This window comes from Suncus etruscus, chromosome 17 (genome assembly GCF_024139225.1).
Source record: "Suncus etruscus isolate mSunEtr1 chromosome 17, mSunEtr1.pri.cur, whole genome shotgun sequence".
NCBI lineage: Eukaryota > Metazoa > Chordata > Mammalia > Eulipotyphla > Soricidae > Suncus > Suncus etruscus.
Genome location: NC_064864.1, coordinates 38,540,905 through 38,563,455, shown reverse-complemented (window position 1 = coordinate 38,563,455; position 22,551 = coordinate 38,540,905). Strand labels below are relative to the sequence as shown.

General features: G+C 39.5%; 2 protein-coding genes across 2 annotated transcripts in view; one reads left to right on the top strand and one right to left on the bottom strand.

Annotated features, from left to right (window-relative positions):
• The window catches only part of NOC3L (NOC3 like DNA replication regulator), a 38,936-nt gene extending 36,299 nt beyond the window's left edge, over nucleotides 1-2,637 (top strand). Inside the window, exons 20-21 of the mRNA XM_049790399.1 lie at nucleotides 1,562-1,646; nucleotides 2,453-2,637. Coding sequence (XP_049646356.1) covers nucleotides 1,562-1,646; nucleotides 2,453-2,581 — 214 coding nt within the window. The 3' untranslated portion in view covers nucleotides 2,582-2,637. The remainder of the gene's footprint in view (nucleotides 1-1,561; nucleotides 1,647-2,452) is intronic.
• Nucleotides 2,638-12,016: 9,379 nt separating this feature from the next.
• The window catches only part of PLCE1 (phospholipase C epsilon 1), a 353,407-nt gene continuing 342,872 nt past the window's right edge, over nucleotides 12,017-22,551 (bottom strand). Inside the window, exons 30-33 of the mRNA XM_049790786.1 lie at nucleotides 17,170-17,328; nucleotides 16,692-16,910; nucleotides 16,153-16,365; nucleotides 12,017-12,521 (exon numbers count right to left, since the gene is read on the bottom strand). Coding sequence (XP_049646743.1) covers nucleotides 16,177-16,365; nucleotides 16,692-16,910; nucleotides 17,170-17,328 — 567 coding nt within the window. The 3' untranslated portion in view covers nucleotides 12,017-12,521; nucleotides 16,153-16,176. The remainder of the gene's footprint in view (nucleotides 12,522-16,152; nucleotides 16,366-16,691; nucleotides 16,911-17,169; nucleotides 17,329-22,551) is intronic.

Below are 22,551 nucleotides of genomic sequence, written 5' to 3'. Positions count from 1 at the left end.
TTGAACTACCATCCATCTGGGATCTGCTGCTTGCAAGGCAAACACCCTACTGCTGTGCTATCTCTCTGGCCCCGGAGATAGTTTTTGAACTTACTAAATAATAAAATGGTCATTTACCTTTTTCTTTCTTTTTTTTTTTTTTAATTTATTTAAACACCTTAATTACATACATGATTGTGTTTGGGTTTCAGTCATGTAAAGAACACCACCCATCACCAGTGCAACATTCCCATCACCAATGTCCCAAGTCTCCCTTCGCCCCACCCGACCCCCGCCTGTACTCTAGACAGGCTCTCCATTTTCCTCATACATTCTCATTATTAGGACAGTTCAAAATGTAGTTATTTCCCTAACTAAACTCATCACTCTTTGTGGTGAGCTTCCTGAGGTGAGCTGGAACTTCCAGCTCTTTTCTCTTTTGTGTCTGAAAATTATTATTACAAGGGTGTCTTTCATTTTTCTTAAAACCCATAGATGAGTGAGACCATTCTGCGTTTTTCTCTCTCTCTCTGACTTATTTCACTCAGCATAATAGATTCCATGTACATCCGTGTATAGGAAAATTTCATGACTTCATCTCTCCTGACAGCTGCATAATATTCCATTGTGTATATGTACCACAGTTTCTTTAGCCATTCGTCTGTTGAAGGGCATCTTGGTTGTTTCCAGAGTCTTGCTATGGTAAATAGAGCTGCAATGAATATAGGTGTAAGGAAGGGGTTTTTGTATTGTATTTTTGTGTTCCTAGGGTATATTCCTAGGAGTGGTATAGCTGGATCGTATGGGAGCTCGATTTCCAGTTTTTGGAGGAATCTCCACATTTACCTTTTTCTTTTCCATAGCTCTTACTTGTCCTACAGATAAAACAGAATATAGTAATTTCTCACTTTTCTATCTCATCATTCTTTTCTGACATGTTCTTTTGGTCAAAACATTTGCCTTGTTTATGTTAGAAATTTCCTTTATGAGTGTAGGAGAGGACTGGATTTATGCTAATGACTTGAGAAACGAGACTGTTCTTCTAGAGACTGGAGTTTGGGATATGATCTTACTTGTAGGTCTTGAAGGTCCTTTCTCATTTCTTTAGGAGAATAGGAACTAACCCTACACATTAAGGATTTGTTGTTATAACTAGGTATATATTCTGTTCCTGTATGGCCTCTCCTGGCTTTTAGTGCCAACCAGTCTCCTGAAAGATTGATTCTGTTCATGCAGGATAATGGCATGTGCTTCACATCGCTGGTTCCTTGATTTAAGTTAAATTTGATTGTACCTCACAAAGGTTAACTTAAGAATCAGTTATGTTAAGCTTGAGGTCTTCATTCAGCCATCTCTTTGTACAAGTCTATATCTAAATATCAAAGCTCTCAAAAACTACTTAGATAATGTTGACAAAACATAGAAATTTAGAATTTATTTCATGAATGTGTTGTTTATGTATTGGTTTCAAAAGCAGGATTATGATATAGTTTCAGGAATAAATAATGCTCCACATACAGTTTAATTATTTTCAATATACATGGGTGACGCTTTTACACTTTTTTAAAATTTGTGATTATAGATCAGCTGTAGAACTTTTTGAGACTTACAGTATGGCAGCAATGACATTCAATCCTCCTGTTGAGTCTTCAAACACCAAAAGGAAGGTATGTGATATTTTTCATTATTATGTGAAAGAAATGAAAATTAAATTATCCCTTAAAGTTAAATTTAAATTATCCTGCTCCATTGCTTTATAAGTAGCTTTTCTTTATGTTTGGGAATTTGGTATTGGGATTCTTTAGAGACAGGTTTTTGGGTTTTTTTGGTTTTTGGGTCACACCCAGCAGCGCTTAGGGGTTACTCCTGGCTCTACGATCAGAAATCGCTCCTGGCAGGCTCAGGGAACCATATGGGATGCCGGGATTTGAACCACAGTCCTTCTGCATCTAAGGCAAATGCCTTACCGCTGTGCTATCTCTCTAGCCCCTAGAGACAATTCTCATTCCACCTCACACTTTTTCTTTTTTTGTTCTTTTTTTTAAATATGTTTGTGTTGCTATTGTTTTTTTCACTTTTATGTTTTGGCCTATACCTGGTGGTATGTGGTGTTGCTTCCAAAAGTGTCTGGGAACCATGAGATAGATACTGGGGATCAGATCTGAGCCTCCTGATTGCGAAGCATGCACACCAACTCGCTGAGCTATCTCCATGGCCTGATTGTTGTCATTTTTAACTTTGCTCTTATGATCAAAAAGAACTTTTGAATTTTGTGCCCCATCCAGGAGTGTTTGGGGCTTTTTTTTATTGCTCTCTTCTCAGGGATCACTCCTGGTGGGGCTCGGGGGACCACATGGACTGCTAGAAATCAGACCTGGCTTGGTTATATGCAAGACAAGTGCCTTACTTGCTCTACTATCTCTTTGTCTGCTGACCTATAAGAAATTTTAACTACTACTTTCAATTCTTCTAGGGTAAAATTTTAGCAGGAGATTCATTATTGAATGAAGATTTACACCAGCTAATCCAAAGACATTGCAATGAAATTGATACTCAGCTTTCTCTGGATTTTGCGAAATATTTGAAAACATCTCTACAATAGTAGAATGAAGAAGTGGACTTTTATGTATATTTGTGTGTTTGTACAGAAGATATACTGTTCATGTAGGACTTTTTTATATATTTTTTTTTGGTTTTTGGGTCACACCCGGCAGTACTCAGGCTACTCCTGGTTCTGTGCTCAGAAATCACTCCTGGCAGGCTCAGGGTACCATATGGGATGCCAGGATTTGAACCACCATCCTTCTGCATGCAAGGCAAACGCCTTACCTCCATGCTATCTCTCTGGCCCCAGGACTTTATTTTTTTAACAAGAAAATTCCTAAGAATCAATGGAGGAGGAAGAATCACCTTTTGTATAACAGAGGAGGGTTCTATCCCAATTCTGAAAACTGTTATTTTGTTTAGAAAGGAGAGTAAAAGAACCTTCTCTTTATTCCTGTTTAGGCATTTTTTAAATAAATGATACTGATATTTTAAATTAAAATGTTTATATACATAGTTATAGCTGTTTTCAAAAGTTCTTTGAATTAAGCTTACTGAAATTATTAAAGGCCTAGAGCAGTGATGTCTAACCTTTTTGAGCCCAAGAGCCCAAACTGCCACACAATGCCCAGTCCTCCCAATGGCCAGTCCGGCCCTGTTGCCAGGTGAGCTGCAAAGCAGACACGGGAACACTCGCCTCCTGCCATGCCGCATATCTCAATTGTGGACCTTCCCGCATGCCAGCTGCAAGGCCTTCGCGTGCCACCGCTGGTACGCGTGCCATAGGTTTGCCATTGAGGGCATAGAGCATTAAAAAAAATCTTGCATTTTACTATTTCATTACTCTTTATAACTGAATATAACTGAGTCTTAATTTTTAATGTAACTCCATAGACCAAAGTGAAAAAAGTTCTATATTTGAGGGAGTACATTTGGTGTGTATGTATGTGTATGTATGACCATACTTGGTGGTGCCTAGGCGCTATTCCTGCTGTTGGTAGTGCTTGGAGAACCATATTCAATCCATGTCATAGGTTGAATTGGAATCAGCCATATACAAGACAAGCAGTCAAGCAGATGCCTTATCCTCTTTAAAGTCTCACTCATTCCCCTATAGTTTATTTATTTAATTTTTTAGGACACACTGAGTGGTGCTAAAGGCTTATCCCTGGCTGTGTTTTCAGGGGTTACTCCTAGTGAGTTTGGGACTAGATGGGCTTCTGGGGATTGAACCTGAGTTCACTGTTCATGGTAACTGATTGTATTATCACTGCAGCTCCTTGAGTTTATTCTTATGAAGATCTTTGAGAAAATAAAAAAATTTGAGAGGCCAGAGAGATAGCATGGAGGTAAGGCGTTTGCCTTGCATGCAGGAGGTCATTGGTTTGAATTCCGGTGCCCCATACGGTCCCCTGTGCCTGCCAGGAGCAATTTCTGAGCCTAGAGCCAGGAATAACCCCTGAGCATTGCCAGGTGTGACCCAAAAACCAAAAAAAAATAAAAAAATAAATTTGAAATTGATTATAAGGTTCTTTGTCTCCTAGTGGTTCATACACAAAGAGTAACTTTTTTTGGTTATTAAAAAAGAGTCTTTACTGGGGCCCGGAGAGATAGCACAGCAGCGTTTGCCTTGCAAGCAGCCGATCCAGGACCAAGGATGGTTGGTTCGAATCTCGGGTGTCCCATATGGTCCCCTGTGCCTGCCAGGAGCTATTTCTGAGCAGATAGCCAGGAGTAATTCCTGAGCACCGCCGGGTGTTGCCAAAAAAAAAAAAAAAAAAGGGGGGGGTCTTTACTGCATTAGCTAAGTTATTTAAAGTTAGCATCTAATTTTTTTTTTTTTTTTTTTTGAAAAATTACCATTCTGGGGCTTGAGATCACAGCAGTAGGATGTTTGCCTTGCAAGTGGTTGACCCAGGGCCAATGTTGGTTCAAATCCCGGCATCCCATATGATCCCCCATGCCTGCCAGGAGTGATTTCTGAGCAGAGAGCCAGGAGTAAACCTCTGAGCACCACTAGGTGTGACCCCCCCCAAAAAAAGTTACATTCTGTTTAAAAAGGTAAATGGATAAATGATATCTACTGGAGTTTTTTTCTTTCTTTCTTAGAGTGAATATATTGAATGAATATATTCTCATGAATATATTGATAAAGCAGTGATTTATATGTTATTGTCAAAATTTGGGACTCCTAAATGTAGAACACGCACTCTAAACCAGTGAGCTATCTCCTTGGCCCTTAAAAGGTATTCGGGGTGAGAGAGTGGATCAGTAGAACAATGGCAGGGCTTTTGCCTACGTGGCTGACCCAGGACGGCCTGAGATTCAATTCCACGGCATCCCAGATGGTCTCCCAAGCCAGGAGAGATTTCTGAGCACATAGCCAGGAGTAACTCCTGAGTGTCACTGGGTGTAGCCAAAAAAAATAAAAGAGGTATTCTAGGGGTTGAAGAGATAGTACAGCAGTAGGGCATTTGCCTTGTACCCAGCTGATCCAGGATGAATGGTGGTTCAAATCCTGGCATCCCATATGGTCCCCAGAGCCTGCCAGGAGCAATTACTGAGCGTAACCAGGAGAAACCCCTGAGCATCTCCGAATGTGACCCAAAAACAAAGTATTCTAAAATGATTTTTTAAAAAGGCTAAGATCACTAGCTACACGGGGCCAGAGAGATAGCATGGAGGTAAGGCATTTGCCTTTCATGCAGAAGGTCATTGATTGGAATCCCGGCATCCCAGATGGTCTCCCAAGCCTGCCAGGAGTGATTTCTGAGCATAGAGCCAGGAGTAACCCCTGAGCGCTGCCAGGTGTGACCCAAAAACCAAAAAAAAAAAAAGATCACTAGCTACAGAGGCCTGATTTTATCATCCACGACGGAGCGAAAAACTTACAGACATCACAAAAGGATCTAGGGCAGAGTAAAAGATCATGTACAGAGCCTGTAATAGCAAAAGAGCATGTACTGAGCCTGTAATACCCATGCTAGTATACTTCAAGTGTGGAGAAACCCTGTATCTCTTAGGCCAGGAGAATTCCCTTTCTAATCTCACCAATTTTTACTGTGCCTATGGAAAAAAACAAACAAACAAACACAAATTAAAAAATTTTTTTGTAAATGTTTTGCTTGTTTTTTGTTTTTTCTTTGCCTTTCTTTTTTTTTTCTCTGTGCTTTGATTCGTCTTTATTTCGGGACCGTGGTTAGTGTTCGGTTGTTGTCTTGATTGCTATACTTCTTTTGAGGTTTTTTGTTTGTTTTTGTTTTGTTTGGGGGGAGGGTTGATTTTTCTTGTATTTTTATGTTTTCCTTTCTTTTCTTGAACTGATATTTATAGTCTCTAGAAGGACTCCTCCCGTTTTTTTGCTTGTTTGAATTTTTGTGCCCCACTTTTTTCTTTTTCTTTTTTCTTACCTTCAAACAGAAACATATAACTTGAACCATCTTATTCTGCCTCAAAAATTGAGGGGGAAATAATAGAGGGCACCAAGACTAAACAGTCATATGAACATCGAATAGAAATAAAAAATGATCAGACTAGAACACCAAATCCAAAGCCAACTACAACAGAATCAATACCCAATCTACAACAGGCTAAACACAGAAGGGATCACTTATACTAGCAGCCCCGGGGGGGGGGGTGGGGGTGGGGTGGGGGGGTGGGGGGGCGGGGCAAAGGAGGAGCGATATGGGATGCAGGCTGGGAACAGAGTGGAGGGAGGACAACATTGGAGGTAGGAATGCCCCTGATTCATTGTCACTATGTATCTGAAATACTACTGTATCCACTTTAGTCAAAATAAAAATTATTAAAAAAAAAGAACAACCCCTTCACCAGTGCAACATTCCTACCACACACACACACACACCACACACAAAAAGGCTTTATTATTTAGTAATGAGGAAAGTATAATTCAGCATAAAAATTTTCCTGGTGGCTAGAAAGATGTTATGTGGTTTGGACATGGCTGATGTGGGTTTGATCCCAGCATCCCAAATGGTCAATGAATGCCTCTAGGAGTAATTCCTGAGTGCAGAGCCTGGAGAAATCCTGAGCATACTGAGTATATCCCCAAACATAAAGCAAGGGGGAAAATTGCCTTTATTCTACCAAGATATGTAAAACAAAATCAAGGAATGTTAATTGGTATATGGATGATCAGATGTTCTGTCCCATTAGTCTGATCAGTGCATATCACAAATCTATGTGTTTTTTTTTGTTTTGTTTTGTTTTGGTTTTTGGGTCATACTCAGGAGTTAGTCCTGCCTCTACATTTAGAAATTGCTCCTGGCAGGCTCGGGGGACTATATGGGATGCCGAGATTTGAACTACCATTCTTCTGCATGCAAGGCAAATGCCCTACCTCCATGCTATCTCTCTGGCCCCAAATCTATGATTTTTTTTAAACTTGCAAATACAGTTGTGCTTTGGCAGCATAAATCATATATAGTTTAAAATAAAAATTCAGCAATTTCTTCTTATATTATGCTTTTTACTATTACATATATAGTTACAGTGAAATTACATACTTAGTGTTTGTGTACTTGTGTGTATTTGAGCATGAACTCTATGAAATTTGTACATTAACGTGTGTAGCATTGTATAATGTGCTCCTTTGTAGCAGTACATACATATACACATACATTAAGCTCTACCTTAATATAATTAATTATGCAAGCAGTACACATCTGCAACTGACTGACTACTGTGGCCATGACTTAAAAGTTAGCTGGTGTAAGAGGCCAGAGCCATAACACAGCCAGTAGGGTGTGCTATCCCCAGCATTGATCCCCTATTCGGTCCCTGGCATCCCATATGGTTCCCTGAGTATAATTTCTGAGTGCAAGGCCCAAACATACAAAAGAAACAAAACAAAATATTAGCTGGTGTAAGATTTAGCCTTAGTATTCTTTTTTTTGTGTGTGTGGTTTTTGGGTCACACCGGGCAGTGCTTGGGTTATTCCTGGCTCCAGGCTCAGAAATTGCTCCTGCCAGGCACGGGGGACCATATGGGACGCCGGGATTCGAACCGATGACCTCCTGCATGAAAGGCAAACACCTTACCTCCATGCTATCTCTCTGTCCCTAGCCTTAGTATTCTAATGATTTTATGTGATGAAGTCAAATTATTCAAATGGTACTTTGAAAATGTGATTATTACTTAACTCCGTATCAGATGAACTATTTGAAAAAGTGGCACCTGAAAGAATGAGTTGTTAAAAGAGTTTAAAAACTTGCTTGCTTAACCATAGTTTGTCTATGTTTGGGTTTGGTATCGAGGATCAAATCCAGGTGTTATGTATCCAAGCCCTTAGCTAACTGAATCACATTCCCCAGTGTGGTATATTTTGGATCGTAGAGATAAAGATAAAGAACTTGGAGATCAAGGGAGAATCTATTTAAAAAACCATTTCAGGTATTCCTTTTTTTTTAATTTTTAAAATTTTTGTTTTATTTTATTTTGGTTTTATGGTCACACCGCTCAGGTGTTACTCCTGGCTCCACACTTAGAAATCGCTCCTGGCAGGCTCGGGGGACCATATGGGATGCTGGGATTCAAACCAATGACCTGCATGAAAGGCAAATGCCTTACTTCCATGCTATCTCTCCGGCCCCATTTCAGGTATTCCTATGTCAAAGTCTTTAGTCATCAGCTAAGGTTTACTTTAAAGTTGACACACACAGCTATTAGAGAATATAAGCATTATTTAACAATACAGTGTATCATATAATTGCTGGCCCATGTCAACTTTTTATAACTCCAAGTGTCCACCTCTTGTCTATTGTTGATATGATGAAAATCAGTGAGAGGGATCATAAGCTGCTGTTTTGCATGTTTCCACAGTAAGCTGTCTCACTCTTTAGACATGGATACTGCTTTTTTATTTTTTATTTAGTGAGACTGGTCTTATTGCTGGCTCTGCTCAGATCAATCATTGCTCAAGGGATTATAAGTGGTGCTGGGGATCAAACCTTGGTCAGCCATGTGCAAGACTAACATGTTACCTTCTGTATTTTCTCTTTGGTCCTAGACCTAGTTTTTTCAACTTAGTCATGATCCAGTTTGGGTTCACATTAGTGAATGTGGAGATCATTTTAATTACAACTTATTATCAGTTTGATTTGTATACCTATTTTACATACAAATTGAATAAAAGATTTGCATAAAAATTTCGAAGGCAAATAAGTTGCAAGTGGGAAATGTTGAAATCCTGCTTGCACTAGACTACCAACCTAAAAAGTTTTTTTTTTTTAATCTTTGTCTCTGTGGTTTACAATACTATTAATGGTAAGGTTTCCTGCATTAAACTTTCTAGCTCCACGTCCTTCACCAGAATGCTTTCCTCCATTATTCCAGTCCTCTCCCTGCCATCTTTTACCTGCCCTGTGCTACTGATGACAGTTCTAAGTATCTGTTAGGCATTTGTTATTCCCTTACTTTGATTTTTTTTTATATCAACATGAGAGAAATTATAAGACCTACCTTTTATTGGCATGGGCTCTGAGCTATAGTTTTTCCTGGTTTAGTGATTTTGGACCAGTAAGCAGCTGATTACATTTTAGAATTAAGGAGGCCCTCTGGATGAGTGTCAGAGGAAGTGAGATCTATAAAGATGTTGTAATGGAAAGGGAAAGAACAGAAGGGGATATGTAGTTAGGAAAAGGGTACAAGGTCCAGAGTCTGTAAAGCCATTGTGATGACCTATTAAGAGCAAATTTGAGAAGAGCAGCCTTGTAACTCACTGAAATTAGAGAATTTATAGCCTAGGGTGTACCTGCGACCTTCAGAATCTCATCCATGCGAGCAATCTCATGGTGATGTGGGTCATTACTGGAGACCATACTGGAAACCTTGCTGTTTGAGGTAGGTGCTCTACCAGTGGCCACCTCTTTGGGCCCTCTGGATACATTCAAAATAATAAGGTTCTATTTTTTGGATAAGCTGATAGCTTATATAATTTACATAAGCTATAAGTAACCGTGTCTAATTTTTGGCAAACATTAGGTTGTGCTGATTATTTTGAATAGAATAATAGGTAGACCCAAGCATTCTGTAATACCTGACATAATAGAATGCATTTTTACCTCAAAATGGAATGAATGATTAACTGGGATTACAATGTAGGCATAGACTGAGCTTGCTAAAAGCACTCACATTTAGTTCATGGTAAATTAGATTATTTGTGCTAATAGACAAACTACTTGGAGGCTTGAGTATATTTTGGCATATAGAGTGGGATAATCTTTTTTTTTTTTTTTTTTTTTAGTTTTTGGGCCACACCCGGTAACGCTCAGGGGTTACTCCTGGCTATGCGCTCAGAAGTTGCTCCTGGCTTGGGGGACCATATGGGACACCGGGGGATCGAACCGTGGTCTGTCCAAGGCTAGCGCAGGCAAGGCAGGCACCTTACCTTTAGCGCCACCGCCCGGCCCCAGAGTGGGATAATCTTAAGAGTTGAGGTAAAATGAAATATCTCAAGACGGGCCAGTGAGGTCCCGCTAGAGGTAAGGTGTCTGCCTTGCAAGCACTGGCCAAGGAAGGACCGTGGTTCAATCCCCCGGCGTCCCATATGGTCCCCCAAGCCAGGGGCAATTTCTGAGCGCTTAGCCAGGAGTAACTCCTGAGCATCAAACAAGTGTGGCCGAAAAAAACAAAAAAAAATCTCAAGACAAACCTTAACGTTTTTATTTCTTTTTTTTGGGGGGGGGGTGGTTTGGGTCACACTGGCAGCACTCAAGGGCAAATCCTGGCTCTACACTCAGAAATCGCCTCCCACCCCCGGCAGGTTCAGGGGACCATACGGGATGCCAGGTTTCGAACCACCATCCTTCTGCATACAAGGCAAATACCTTACCTCCATGCTATCTCTCCAGCACCAAGCCTTAACCCTTTTATTTTTGGGTGGGAGACTACTCGTAGCTCTGCATTCAAGAATCACTTCTGATGGGATGTCAGGGATCCAACTGAGGTTGGCAAGGCAAACAAATACCCTACCTGCTGTACTATCACTTTGGTCTCCAGTCTTCATGTTTATCTCTGTTTCAGTAGTTTCATTTTGATGCCAATCAGACCAGTATCTCAGTTTTCAATGCATGTTTGGGCAAATGAGGAACATGCCTATTACAAGACTTCAATTTGTATTTGTTAAAGAGTAATAGTAGCTTTGTGCTTTTTGTTTTTGTATTTGGTTTTTTTTTTTTTTTTGGTTTGGGGCCACACCTGGTGACACTCAACGGTTACTCCTGGCTATGCGCTCAGAAATCACTCCTGGCTTGGGGGGCTATCTGGGACATCCTAGGCAGCCTGGGCAAGGCAGACGCCTTACTGCTTGCACCGCCACTCTGGCTCCTGCTCTTTTTTTTATTCAATGATTAGTTGATTAAAGTCCATTAATGTTGATTTAATATTAGGACTATACAAATTATATCAATTTAGTAGCCTTAATTTTGTCTACAGGTAAGTGTTGATTCTCAGATTAAGGCTTTGAGTCATGACATGAAAAATGTGTGGTGAATTTTCAACGGATTTTCAAAATTTGCAAAGGACACTGAATCTTGTTTTACTCATTTTGTAACAGGTAAAACTTCTTAAAGATAAGGACTTTTAATGTGTTTTATATTTTGAAGAAAATGTCTGAAATTTAGTATCAAAATTTGTATTTTACTTTAGAGAAACACATTTTAGAAGACATGAGTTGCTTCATACCAAGTACATGGATCCTTTACACATATATGATAGTTTTATACAGCAAGATTTTAAAAACAACTTACATTAAATAGCAAGTATGACTTGAATCAATAACTAGTCAGTTAAAAATGAAAAAGAACCTTTTCACATAAAGTTCTGCTTTTTTATTAACAAAATTTTCTTTTTAGAAGATTAGTTTGCAAATAAAATCACTAATGCTTAATTCATAAGCAAATCAAGAAGGCTATGCATAATAAATATATAAGTACAGTGTCAGTACAAACTGAAAAATAAATAAACACCAAGTCAGTCGACATTTGCTTCTTAAAAAAGTGTTTAAATTCCTTGCTAATACATTCCAACTCAGTAAATGTTCAATTGTACAACATTCTAAATTGAGTTTGTGAAAACCAAAAGTGGAATAATCTGTGCATATATAAGCAATAAATTCAAAAGACCCACATGTCATTCTACATATAAAAAGAGTGTTTAAAGTAGAGCACACTATGGTACATTGTATAGAAACAAAATTAAATGACTGTTTAATGATTCATGTCATAAGATGTATTTACATTTGCAATGCCCAGTATCCAGAGACTTCCATAAAACTATGTCTGGACTAGCTGCTTGTTTACAGACCTATGTGCCTCTTATTCAGAGCTTTCCATATTGGGGTCAGTGAAGTATGCCTCAGGCCCAAATTCCATTGGTCACCAGCTTTTAGTACAACTCTTGAGGAACAATTTTTATATTTTAAAAAAATCAAGAGAAATATATATGTAATATGTATATTACATAAAATTCCAATTTCAGAGTTGGTAAATAGTTTATTGGAACATATCTATACTCATATATTATCTATAGTTACTTTTGCAGTAAAACAACTGTGTTGAATAGTTTTAGCAGAAAATCCAAGGCCTAGAAAGTTTAGAATAATTACTATTTTGGCCATGTACAGACAAGGTTTTCTGACCCGTGTTTTAAGTCAGTTATTTCAAACATAGCAATGATATTTAACAGTTGGCCATGTACAGACAAGGTTTTATGATCCTTTATTTCAAACTTAGCAATGATATTTAAGAGACTTGGCTTTATGGCCATCTCCAGGACTCATTTCTTTCCTTCATTAGTAAGTGGGCTGGTGGCCCTGTACCAGTTTGCTTTTTCTCACCATGAACTTTTACATCATGTGTGAAGAAGGTGTCAGTCCAAAAATGCAATTTCCAGTTTAAGTAATGAAAATATAGAAATGATATTGGTTTCCATCATATTTAGTCTTGATTTTATTTTGACTTGTCAAAATGATCTTCACCTGTAAAGATGAACATATAGTTTTGTTAGTGCTTTAAATAAGTGAAGGAGCAGAAACATTTTCATTGTAGGTTATGGAAATAGTGCAGTGAGTAGGGTGCTTGCCTTGCATGTGGCCGACCCATGCTCAATCGATGGCACTCCATTATGGTCCCTTGATCCTTGAGCCCAGAGCCAGGAGTAAGCCCTGACAATTGCGAGTATGCTCCCTCCCCCTCAAAAAACTTACACTGTACCAAAAGTTTAGTATTCAATCTGCAGAAACACAACTCTGGTGGATGGATTTAAAGGACCACTATTTCCTACTAACTCATTGTTAAAACATGTTTTAGGAGGAACATTATTAGGTTATTTCTGCCCTGGAACATTGCATTCTTTGGAATGTTTGTTTTTTTTAAAAATCACTTAAAATGTGAAGTTCCTTCAACTATATGTATTTACTAGTTAAAGTGTAAATATCTGTTTAGAAATTTGAAGGTTATTATTGAAGTGGTAACCTAAAACTTTAGACGTTTCTAAATCCAAAGATATTTAAATTACTACCACCTTTCCCACTCTTCTAAAATGTAAGCAATTACTAATACCTTTTGTAGCAAGCATAATAATATTACTATTTTTTGTTGTTGTTGTTGGTTTTTGGGTCATGCCCAGTGGCACTCAGGGGCTACTCCTAGCTCTGCACTCAGATATTGCCCCTGGCAGGCACAGGGGACCATATGGGATGCCGGGATTCGAACCACCGTCCATCCTGGATCGGCTGCTTGCAAGGCAAACGTCTTACCACTGTTCTCTCTGGCCCAATATTACTATTTTTATTATTTTTAATGGCCAATTTCAGAATTATTATTTCAAAGGATAGAAGAGGTTAGGAAGGTTTCATAGTATGGGAGGTTGTCTCCTAAGCCAGATTCCCAGCATTTCTATTTTCAGTCAAATTTCTAAAGAAGTTGTATTCTGGGGCTGGAGAGATAGCATGGAGGTAAGGCGTTTGCCTTTCATGCAGGGTCATCGGTTCAAATCCCCGTGTCCCATATGGTCCCCCGTGCCTGCCAGGAGCAATTTCTGAGCCTGGAGCCAGGAATAACCCCTGAGCACTGCCGGGTGTGACCCAAAAACCACAAAAAAAAAAAAAAAAAAAAAAGAAGTTGTATTCTTATGCATATAATCTAACCTTATAGCATACTGGGGGGGGGGGCGGCTCATATGGGCTGTGTAATTTCACATGAATGGAGACTATAATGGTGTAAGTACTATAAAGGTGTATCATAAAGGTGTGAAAATTATTTTAAATGATAAACTTGTTTTTTTTGTTTTTTTTTGTTTTTGGGTCACACCTGGCAGTGCTCAGGAGCCACTCATGGCTCTACGGTCAGGAATCGCTCCTGGCAAGCTTGGGGGACCATATGGGGTGCTGGGATTTGAACCACCAACCTTCTGCAGGCAAGGCAAATGCCTTACCTCCAGGTTGTCTCTCCAGCCCCAATAAACTTGTTTTTATTAAAACAATAAAGTTTATATTTATTTAATAAGCAATATATAATTTATTAATAAATAATGTTTATTATTAAATACTAAAAAAGGGCAGAAATACTAGAGATTATTAAACAGAAAATGGGTGCTGATTCTTTTAAGAGTCTGGCACAGCCTAGAGCTTCACTGCTCTATATATCCATTTTTTGACACTGTGACATGCATTGGTGAGAGCTGAGAATTCTTTCTGCTACGTTTTGCTCTCATAGTAGCTAGGTATTGCTGATAAACTGAGGTGATGGCTTCTTATATTTGACTTTGCTTTTATTTTTTATTTTTGGGCCACACCTGGTGATACTCAGGGGTTACTCCTGGCTCTGCACTCAGGAATTTCTCCTATGATTCTTTGAATCATAATGAGTGTTGGGGTTTGAAACTGGGTCAGCTGTGTGCAAGGCAAGTACCTTACCCATTGTACTATTGCTCTTCACACAGAAACATAGGCCCAATATAACCTTTGGTGGCTGTTAGAAGTCAAATTTGTCCCTGTAAAGAGGTACTAGTGAATTCCTCCATTGTAAACTACATTTTGCATAAGAAATTTGATTGTGATAAAGACCTATAATACAGTTCTGTAGTATAAGCCACAATGTCTTCCCCATACCTTTGTTTTTATTGAGTTTCAAGTCATAAAACCATAATCAAATAAAAAAAAGTGGGCCTTGATAACCTCTTGGATTATTAAGAAGATAGGTGAAATGAAGAAAGGTATGTTTGATTTATACATGCTTTTGTTTTGGTCCCATGTAAATAATTTGTTTTAAGAGAAAGTGAAATTTACTCTATACATGAACATCAAACAGTAACCAAAGACTTAATTCACTGCAGTTTAATGTAAATACTTGCTGTGGAATTTTGCTTTATTTTCACTCTCATATCCTAGCTGCCAGATTTTTTATTTATTTATTTATTTATTTATTTATTTTTTTTGTGGTTTTTGGGTCACACCCGGCAGTGCTCAGGGGTTATTCCTGGCTCCAGGCTCAGAAATTGCTCCTGGCAGGCACGGGGGACCATATGGGGCGCCGGGATTCGAACCGATGACCTCCTGCATGAAAGGCAAACGCCTTACCTCCATGCTATCTCTCCGGCCCCTAGATTTTTTTTATTTTTTTTTTTTTTTTGGTTTTTGGGCCACACCCATTTGACGCTCAGGGGTTACTCCTGGCTAAGTGCTCAGAAATTGCCCCTGGCTTGGGGGGACCATATGGGACGCCGGGGGATCGAACCGCGGTCCGTTCCTTGGCTAGTGCTTACAAGGCAGACACCTTATCTCTAGCGCCACCTTCCCGGCCCCGCCTAGATTTTTATTTGTAACTTTTATTTGTTTTTAAAGTCACTTCTGGTTTTGCTCAGGGCTTACTTCTGCCTCTGCTTAGGGATCACTCCTACCAAGTCTTGGGACCATACGAGTTGCAGAGGCTCAAACCGGGGTTGGCCACATGTAAAGCAAATACTATAATCCCTGTGCTATCTGGCACTAAGATTGTATTTTTTAGAAGCAGAAGAAATTGAAGTTGAGAAGATAAATCAAGTAAAAATTACAGTATGAAAGCAAAAATCTGGGGTTGGGAAGATAACAGCCTCTGAATTAATCTTTGGCACCTCAGGCAACCTATAACTTCCCTAGTACCATTGGTTAGAAGTCTGTACAAGATCTGATCAGCACTGAATTGTTGGGCTTAGCAACAGAGCTGGGTGTGGGCTCCAGGCCTTTCCTCCTGGAAAAACCAACCAAACATCATAATAAACCAAAAAAAAACCAACAACAACCTAGAAATAAAAAAAAAAAAACAACAACTAAAGATTGATGACCAACTCATGACAGCTCTTCTAGAATGTTTGAGGTACCCATGAAATTAGACTAGTGGATTAGTTTCAGCAACCAACTGTCCTCTTGGGGCTTCTATTTAGTTCGCCACACACTAAGAAGGTCTAAGATTATAAATGTTGAAGTACAATCTCTTCAGTTATAGTACCTTTCTTACCTGCCTTAGATGACCTCCTCTTTGAAAAGCGAGTGCCTGTACAAACTACGCCTCATAAGGTGGTGTAAGTGGGCCCTGTGGTTCAGAATAGTGCACCTGGGTGGCTCAGTGTACCTGGGTGAAGCCTGCCTCACTGGGTCACTGCCGAGAATCCACCAGGTCAGTGGAAGACAAGCTGCTCATAGGTTTCTCTTCCTTGTTTTGACCACTTTCTGAAGCCAATGCTTGAGAAGAGGATGGGAGTCCACGGGGCTGTTTGGTTGACTTGGTGAGCTTCTTGAGTTCACTTGCAAAAGAAATGCCTTTTCTTTTGTCTTCTCGGGATGCCTATAGAAAGATAGAGCCCATCAATGACATCAGGTAAAGGCTAGGATCTATGGCCTGGCCTTGCTATTTCAGTAAAGCACAGCTTTGGAAAGAAGAGCAGAGGGGGCCCTTTCACAGGTTGTTAACCCATAGATGGGAATTGTGTTCATCCAGATATAAACAAAATCTAGTGATTTTCTTCCAACAAAATTTTGTGACTTGGGTGCTTTCCCCAAGATTTCACTAGTTTGAATTTGATAAAATTTTGATAGTTTGATAATAAAAGGTAGTTAGAAATATAGAAGAATATTAATGTTTAAAGAGAACAAAATAGTTTTGGATATTACCTGTACTTGCTCCTTTAGCTTAAGGATGAATTTCCCTGCACCTTTCCACTTGCTTTGGGCTTGAAACACACATTCCTGATCCAAAAGGACCCTCTGCGATGACTTTGAATTAGAAGTCTTCTTGCTGGTAGTGTCTTTCACCACCTCTTCCAAAAGTACGTAATCACTTGGGTTGGGGTTGCTCAGGATACTATAAGAATATTTGGCTTTGCATAAAGTCTGAAAGATAAATTATAATCAAGTGAATAAAGACAGTTGTTTCAAAGCCAATGCTTTCATTCTAAAAACTTTAAGGACTTTTAAAGATAGAGTGTTTCTTGCAGAACATGTTACAGCATTTTCCTTTTATGTAGTAGTAGCTAACACTGTAATTCCCCCTATTACCTCATTCATAAAAAAAATACAGCTGAGATCTGATTCTACACAACAATCAACACTAAGGAAAGGACAAAGTGAGAAAGGGATGGGTGCTTTTCACCTGCTGAATAACATCCTGTGCAGTACTGACACGGGGTGCTTTGATGACTGTTCGAGGTTGCTCTGGAGAAACATCATGTACTTGAACAAAAAAACTCTCCTCCTCCGAGCTCAAGATCACCTCCTTGTTATCTTGGGTGATGCTTTTCTCTTCTAAGTTCTTAGGAAAAGGGTCAAGAAAGAGAAAAGAAGAGAAAGTGGTAAAATGATGTGTAGACTAAGAAAAAATTCCAGAAATACTTTGAATTAAAATTCAATGTTGTCTCAAAACTTCTTTGTTTTATATTTTATTTACAAGTTAAGTTTTCCTAAACTATTCTGAAAAGGTATACATACATACATTCATATATATATATTAATAGCAGGGAGAATGCGATGAAAACCTAGTATTCTGTAGATAAGATATAAAGCCAAAAATGGCACTTGCTCTTGTTTAGTTAGTTTTGTTCTCATAGGAGAGTGCTTAGTTTTTTTTAATTAAGTTTAATTAAAAAGTTTAAATTTAAAATTTTAAAGTTTAATTTAAAGCGTTTGCCTTGCATGCAGAAGGTTGATGGTTCAAATCCCGGCATCCCATATGGTCTCCTGAGCCTGCCAGGGATTTCTGACCATAGAGCCAGAAGTAACCCCTGAGTGCTGCTGAGTGTGACCCAAAAACCAAAAAAAAAAAAAAAAAAAGTTTATCTATGGGAAGTTAGGTCACACCTACCTATGCTGTGGAGGGCCTGTTTCTCACTCTGTGCTCAGGGATCACTTTTGGAATGCTTGGAGGACCATCCAGGATATTGGGAATTAAACCTGAGTCAGCTGTGTACAAAAACATGGGCCTTAACCTCTGTGCTTTTTCAGCCCAGAGTAGCTCAAGGATTTATTTTTTATCTTCTGAAAAGGGCAGCATGAAGAGGTGAGGCAACTATCATTTAGAAAGTGAGCACCTGGGGCCGGGCGGTGGCGCAAGAGGTAAGGTGCCTGCCTTGCCTGCGCTAGCCTTGGACAGACCGCGGTTCGATCCCCCGGTGTCCCATATGGTCCCCCAAGCCAGGAGCAACTTCTGAGCGCATAGCCAGGAGTAACCCCTGAGCGTCACCGGGTGTGGCCCAAAAACCAAAAAAAAAAAAAAAAAAAAAAAGAAAGTGAGCACCTGGACAGAAGGTCCCCAACATTTTCCCAGCTTCATCTTCTGGAAGCAGGTTATTGAAATGGCACTAACTGAAGTTCTCTCAGTCACAAGAACCCAGAATCGTAGTCCTTGATGTGAAAGTCAAAATGAATAACTGCCACTAGGTGGTGCCAAGTCGAAGCCAGAACCAGAGAGGCTGATGTTGGATCTGCAAGTTTTCCAGGTCATTTCAAGAAACTTGCAGTTATGGTCCTTTCAGTTTACAGGACTGATGTTTTGGCATCCTATTTATTATATATGCTTGCAAATATAATTGTTTCTTATTTTTAATATGAAAATGAGATTATACTCTACTAAGGATACTGTTTTCTTTTTCTTCACTTAAAGGTTGTAGCCATCATTTCGCTTCAATTCCTAGAGATTTTACTGCATAAAATTCAGTGCACGCTTATAATGTATGTAATCAGTTAGAGAGTGGGACTGGTAGCAATGTACTTATTATGATGTCAGGGTCCTGAAAACCAGGAAACAAGCAAGAAAAGAAAAGAAAAATTACTTTAAATGCTACTTAAAATATATGTACAAATACTGCTACTTAATATAACATGCACAAAGCATAGTTATATTTATTATTTTTTAGGGGGATCACTTCTAGCTCTATTATGAGTTTATTCCTATTTCTGTGCCCAGGAATTACTGCTGGCAGTGCTTGGGGACCATAAAGGGTACCAGGGATCAAACATGCTAGGCGACGTGCTAGCTTACCTGCTATATTATCTCAGCATTATTTTAAGAAGAACTCATTATATTCTCAAGTGAGTGATTTCTTTTTCAATTTTTATTTTTTTGTTGGTGGGGATTGGACACACCTCAGACGCTCAGGATTATTTTGGGGCTCTGCACTCAGGAATTATTCCTGTTGGTGCTCAGGGACCATTGGGATGCCAGGGATTGAACGTGAGTTGCCAGTGTGCAAGGCAAGCACCCTACCTTCTATACTATCGCTTCAGCCCCAAATGGAGTGACTTATGATAGGTTTTACTATTTAGAACACACAGGTTTATAGGGGTCAGATAAGCTCTCCAGTCATCTTGATGACAGAGCCAGGTTTGTCTGATTTCAAATTCTGTAGGTGCCTAAGGAGGGTGTATTAATCACAACAAGAAGTGATATCTGACAGTTTGTCAGCACAGAAGACAATTATAATAGGCAAGTGGGAGAGATCATAGGTCACAGCATTTTAAACTGATTATATATCTTACAGGTTTAAAAGAGCCAAATGTGTAGCACCTAAAGCTATCATGTGTGCTAGAACCCATTCAATAATTGTCAAATTTGTTCATTTAATCAGTAAATCTGTATTAAGCATAATTAGGGTTCAGATAAAATACAGACATATAAAATGACATTATCTTTCAGTCATTTCAAAAGTATCCTAAAAAGGCAGATAGAATACTTCCCGTTTTCCAGTAATCAGAAAATGACCCTTAGCTTTTTCTTCTCATTTAGTCCTTGCCTTTTTTTTCAAAATCATTTTTTCCAAGTTTATATTCTACACCTGTTTGTGAGGTATCCACACTCTCTTGTTATATGTGGTTTCTATTGCAGAAGGGCTAAGCTTTTTGTTTTTTCAACCATACCCAAAGGGGTGATCAGTAGCCTGTCTGTGCCACATCTTAGCACCCCCTCACACTTCCTCCAGCCTCCTGAATGGCTGGGGGTGATCTGAAGATGCCATGAAGGGTGCACTCCTGACCAGCAGGCCGTAGGCTTAACTTCTTTTTATAGCCCTATCAGTTATTATGCATATACAGTTAACATTTGTCACTTGTTCAGTGATACTGTCACTATTTTGAGAACTATATAGCAAATTATTGAGGCCAAACATGTAGAAATAAAAAAAATAAAAATTAAAGATGGCTTTAAAGATTCAGTTAAGTGGGTCCGGAGAGATAGCACAGCGGCGTATGCCTTGCAAGCAGCCGATCCAGGACCAAAGGTGGTTGGTTCCAATCCCGGTGTCCCATATGGTCCCCCGTGCCTGCCAGGAGCTATTTCTGAGCAGACAGCCAGGAGTAACCCTGAGCACTGCCGGATGTGGCCCAAAAACAAAAACAAAAACAAAAAAGATTTAGTTAAGTTTTCTGATGTTTTCTTATTTCTTTACATTTTATTATTGTGATTTACGAAGTTGTTTACAAAAAGGATTTGGACATAATGTTCCCACCTCCAATTCTACCATGCCATCTGTTCTTTTCTTCTTTTTTTTTTTTGTTTTGTTTTGTTTTGTTTTGGTTTGGTTTTTGGGTCACACCCGGCAGTGCTCAGGGGTTACTCCTGGCTCTACACTCAGAAATCGTTCCTGGCAGGCTTGGGGGACTATATGAAATGCCGGGATTCGAAACCACTATCCATCTGCATGCAAGGCAAACACCCTACTTCCATGCTATCTCTCTGGCCCTCCATCTGTTATTATTTGCTCTCCATGTTAGCAATGTGTATGTTTAACAAGAGGATAAGTCTCACGAGAAGTTTATGTTTTTCTGCTTAAAGGCACCCTTTGATGGTCTAGAAAGGAAACTCATGGCCTGGAACCCAGAGGAAATGCTAGAGTTCCAGAGGCCACAAGCCTTGCTCATATTTGAGGGTGAAAAATAATATGTGATGTTAAGAAATTGATTGACTACTGAACATAATACTGGTTAAGTTCTAGTCTTTGTCCAATGATGAGTAGATGAGGTCTCCAACACAGGGCCTGCCACATATTAGAAGCTCCATAAGTGCCTATGAGTTTATAGATTCAGCTTGGACAATTATACCTCTTGACATGTCAGTTCCAGAAATGGATGAGTTAACTTAACAATTGGATCCAAATGTTGAGGTAACTCACCCTCTTCAGGTATTGACATATCAGAAGGTATGTTTATCCATGCTGAAGCCATGGCCTTCTAAGTCGTTATAAAAAGTGAAAGTATATGGGTTTTAATCAACTTATTCGGAAAAAATTTAAAAAATTCTCCAACAACAAATTTTACCAGGTGCCAACTGATTTGGCTTCAATGTGGTCACTGTATTATTTTACTCATTTTGACCAAGGCTGAGAAATTATCTACACTTTGCAAAGTTTTACTAATTTTGACCCAGACTATACTTTGCAAAGTTATTTCTTTGCATAGAAATACTACTTTCTGGGGCCGGGCGGTGGCGCTAAAGGTAAGGTGCCTGCCTTGCCTGCGCTAGCCTTGGGCGGACCGCGGTTCGATCCCCCGGTGTCCCATATGGTCCCCCAAGCCAGGAGCAACTTCTGAGCACATAACCAGGAGTAACCCCTGAGCATTACTGGGTGTGGCCCAAAAACCAAAAAAAAAAAAAATACTACTTTCTATGAAAAAAAATGGTTTATTTTTCATTACTGAAAGACTACCTACTGCCTGCCAAATGCTGCCTTCAGAGTTTGCATTACAGAGCATTGGGCCCTCACAACCATTTATATAATCACACACACACACACACACACACACACACAATATTGGGCTCAGAGTTGATGACAAGTGTAAAGAATCTGTTGAATTTTTTTCCTTCATTTTATAAGATATGCACAAGAACAAGACAAAGTCTCTTCACTTAAGAATAAAAACCAGGGCCTGGAAAGATAGCACAGCGGTGCTTGCCTTGCAAGCAGCCGATCCAGGACCAAAGGTGGTTGGTTCAAATCCCGGTGTCCCATGTGCCTGCCAGAAGCTATTTCTGAGCAGACAGCCAGGAGAAACCCCTGAGCACCGCCAGGTGTGGCCCAAAAACCAAAAAAAAAAAAAAAAGAATAAAAACCAGGGGCCAGAGAGATAGCATGGAGTAAAGCATTTGCCTTGCATGCAGAAGGTCAGTGGTTCGAATCCCGGCATCCCATATGGTCCCCTGAGCCTGCCAGGAGTGACTTCTGAGCGTAAAGTTAGGAGTAACCCCTGAGCACTGCTGGGTGTGACCCAAAAACAAACAAAGAAATAATAATAATAAAATAAAGAATAAAAACCAATGGGCCGGAGTGATAGCACAGCGGTAGGGCATTTGCCTTGCACGCAGCAACACAGGATGGACCTCAGTTAGAATCCCGGCATTCATATGGTCCCCCGAGCCTGCCAGGAGTGACTTCTGAGCGCAAGAGCCAGGTGTAATCTCTGAATGCCACCAGGTATGACTCAAAACAAAAACAAACAAAAAGTTTCAATTACATGAAATTCTGAATTTAAGTGAGGTGGACTGTAG